General features: G+C 38.5%; 1 protein-coding gene across 1 annotated transcript in view; it reads right to left on the bottom strand.

Moving 5' to 3' along the window:
* st14 (ST14 transmembrane serine protease matriptase) overlaps positions 1-3,466 on the bottom strand; it is a gene marked incomplete in the record, with an annotated part of 40,963 nt that overhangs the window by 21,994 nt on the left and 15,503 nt on the right. Inside the window, 3 exon segments of the mRNA XM_014008695.1 lie at positions 1-43; positions 1,908-2,068; positions 2,681-2,828. Of these exon segments, the coding sequence (XP_013864149.1) occupies positions 1-43; positions 1,908-2,068; positions 2,681-2,828 (352 nt within the window).

Below are 3,466 nucleotides of genomic sequence, written 5' to 3'. Positions count from 1 at the left end.
AATATTTACTGAGAAGAGGATCTATCTTGTAGTATTCCCCCAGCTGTGTAAAAAAAAAAACATGAAGGGTATTAATGAACAGGAACATATAAAATATATATTTATATATTTTTTTCTTCACAAACATACACCAACAACAAAAGGTTAACCCCTGATGGAGTGATGGAAATAAAACTGTACATGTTGAAAGGTCATGTGACTGTATTACAATGATTACTATTTCAGATCCAGCAGATGAAAGTTGGCAGTACAACACAATGATAGGCTCATGTTAGAGTGCGATACCCCCTTGGAGTGGACAGAAGTGGGGATTTGATGCAGTACAGTTTTACAGCCATATCTTCAGATGCAAATCAACACAAAGCTGATGCAACTGGCCCTCGAGATCCAGCAGATCAGCACCGAACTGAAGTTGACACTTTAGTTGAACCCAAATATGTTCAACTGGGAACGATCATGTGATCTGACTGGTCATGAAAGGAAATAAAAATTGATGCAGACAGTGCAGGGATACATGTGGTGTGTGTGTGGTCATCTTGTATTGTTTAAAGGCTGTACCAGGGTGTCGTCTCAGGTGGGGCAAAGGGATCAACATACTTTGTCTGAAGCTGAACAGTTAACTCCTGGACATGGGTTTCATCCCACTTGGAGATTCTACTCTGATATCCAGCGTCTGGCCACAAATCTTTCATGAACAAAGTTCCATAATATTCAGCAGATGTACTTTCTGACCGCCTCGGACCACTGCTCAAAACTATCTATGTTGTTTGCACAAACAGCTCGCTGTCTGTTGAAGTGACATGTAGCCAATCAGTGAGCGAGTTGACAGAAACCTTTACAATATGTTGGATGCCATCATGTATCCTTCTAGGTGTTTATCTTTCTATCGGGGGTTACATGTACAATTTGTATTTTTTGCTTGTTATAGAACCTTTTATTGTGTATTATGTTTGAGTATTTTTTATTATCTCTTCTGTGGCTATCCATGTGCCCATTCAATGAGGTGAATTTCCTAAGGAACCAATAACAAGTTATTCTTTTCTGTGCATATATCTGCAATAGAAAAACTGGGTTGCAAACTATTTTATAGGATCGGTAAATACTATTGTGAAAGGAAAGAAAAGAATAAAGAAGAAATAACAAAGCAACATTACAATGACAAAAAATGTTTATAGCAAACCGAACATTTAAATGATGAATAATTCATAAACTGTAGTGATTGTTTTGATCATTCAAGTCTGAATCGTAAAAATAAAAATAAAACCAGCTAGATGAGAAAGTTTTAGAACTTCACTAACAGGTTCCAGAGTGCAAAGTAAACTCAAGGGGCAATTATTTAAAAACACAAAACTAGTGACTTTTTCCCATGTTTTGTTAACTGGTGCCAAACTCCACATGTTCTGCCTCTCGTGTTAAGAATAGTCCATGTTATTTTTTTATTTATGCTTGCATGCAAATGCAAACTTTGAAGATCAAAAAGCTTTCTCCCAATTATCAAGTCTTCCCACAACTTTGTCATCAATTCCCCGCTCTATGGTCTCACTAATCTGTGATATTTTACACTGCGTTGGAAGTGTTTGAGTGAGGGCTTTTTGTTACCAACATGCTCCTAAGTGGTGCTACAAACATCTCCTCTGCCTCCAGTGTTTTGGAGGGAATAACTTAGGGACTGAGCAGGGTTTTATTCTTCCACCCACTCAGATGTGCCTACAGCAGTTTGTGTGCACTGGGAGGGACATTTAAAAAGCACTTGTGAACAACATTCACAGCTTWTACTTAGCAAGAGAGCAGAGCAAAGTGTCCTTTGTTGGAAATAGTTAGCAGTAACAAAGTAGACACAAGAATACAAATCATCAAAAAAGAGAAAAAGTAGAAAAAGGATTATTTTGTGGAGGTTTTATACTTACATCACCCTCCAACTTCGCTGACAAATCCTGGAACTCCTTGCTGTTGGTGTCCTCTAGATTTTGATCATATGTCACTCCTACCAGCTGCATATGTCCACTGAACAATGGTTCTGCTGGGATGGTTTTCTTACTAAATACGGATTCTGAGTTGGAATCTTTAACTTGAATGAAAAAGACATGAGCATCAGCTGTTAGACAAGACGCCATGCAACACTTGCTTCTATTGAAAGAGAAAACTTTTGAGCAGTCCTTGAAGCACAGTCCTCAGCTGTGCCACACAAGACAAGCCTGCCTCTCACAGCAATTAAAAGCAGCCACTTAAATCAAGATGTGTTTATTGAGACCTCAAAGGCCTTTTTATCAGGCACCGCCTGCGTGTAAATGACAAGAAAACTGTGTCATGGCTCGTGGCATTTTTCTCCTTTGCATTATTAAAAGCAGACTGTCAGAGCTGTCAAACAAGCTAACGCTAATGGGAAATTAAAGTCCAAACACGCCACTCTTACACTTTTATATCAAAGAGCTCTGCCTTCACGGCAAGTGTAAATGATCCACTTTTACAGTCTATGATGTGAAGGCTGTTTTGGCAGGAAGTGAAGTGAGCAATGCAAACACATGAATTTCAATTCATATCTAGAACATCTTCGGATGTTGTAGCTTGTCTAGCATGTGGTAACTGTCATTGTGGTAAATATACCCAAACGTCCTAAAAGTGCTGTGCTCCAAGAATCTGCTCCACACGATGAAATGGAATAAAAATTGTCAGTACTTACAGACAAAAAGCCAAATAAGGATAGCTCCGATAACTGCGAGGATGAACAGCGCCACAAGAATGCCAATTAAGACACCAGTTTTCTTCTTCGTCTGGACCTTTTCCTTGCTAGTTAGAAAATCGATGCGTTCTTCGTTACCATTCTGGCCCTAATGTAGAGGGAAAAAGGCCCAGAATAAACAAGACTGCCATGTGGTAGATGTAGAAGACAGTGAAAATAAAATCTTAATATAAAACAGATTAACAAATTTTAGTATTGTCCGTTAATTTTTGTTATGTCTATTTCACAATTTTCAATCTTTTACTATGCAATCAAACATTGGGCCTCATTGGGGGCCAAAGCCTGGTCCCCACAAGGCTGTGTTTTTCTGGAAAATGGCCCAAACAATGTAGCAAAAACATGTCACACACACAGATACCACATTCCCAACTGGTCAAATGATCCCGAGAATAAATGTGACGAAATTTATTGGGGTTCGTTTACTGCTGATTTGTAAAAGCACCACACAATTTGTAGTCTTTTCTTAGGTGAATAATGATATTTTTAATTGTGCGATTATTTTTGTGATTACATTTATGACTTTATGTATGTTGGTCTGAATGGCTATCAAAGATGGTTACACAGAGCAAGAGGTAAGATGCATGCCTGAACACACTTTCAACACTTAATCGAACCGCGTTTGAACACTAGAAGAGGAAAATATGTACAGTGGGGAAAATAAGTATTTAGTCAGTCACCAATTGTGCAAGTTCTCCCACTTAAAAAGAAGAGCGAGGCCTGTAATTG

This window comes from Austrofundulus limnaeus, unplaced genomic scaffold, assembly GCF_001266775.1.
Source record: "Austrofundulus limnaeus strain Quisiro unplaced genomic scaffold, Austrofundulus_limnaeus-1.0 Scaffold52, whole genome shotgun sequence".
Classification (NCBI taxonomy): Eukaryota; Metazoa; Chordata; class Actinopteri; order Cyprinodontiformes; family Rivulidae; genus Austrofundulus; species Austrofundulus limnaeus.
Note: the sequence above shows the minus strand (reverse complement) of the source record. Positions and strands in the feature narration are given on the sequence as shown.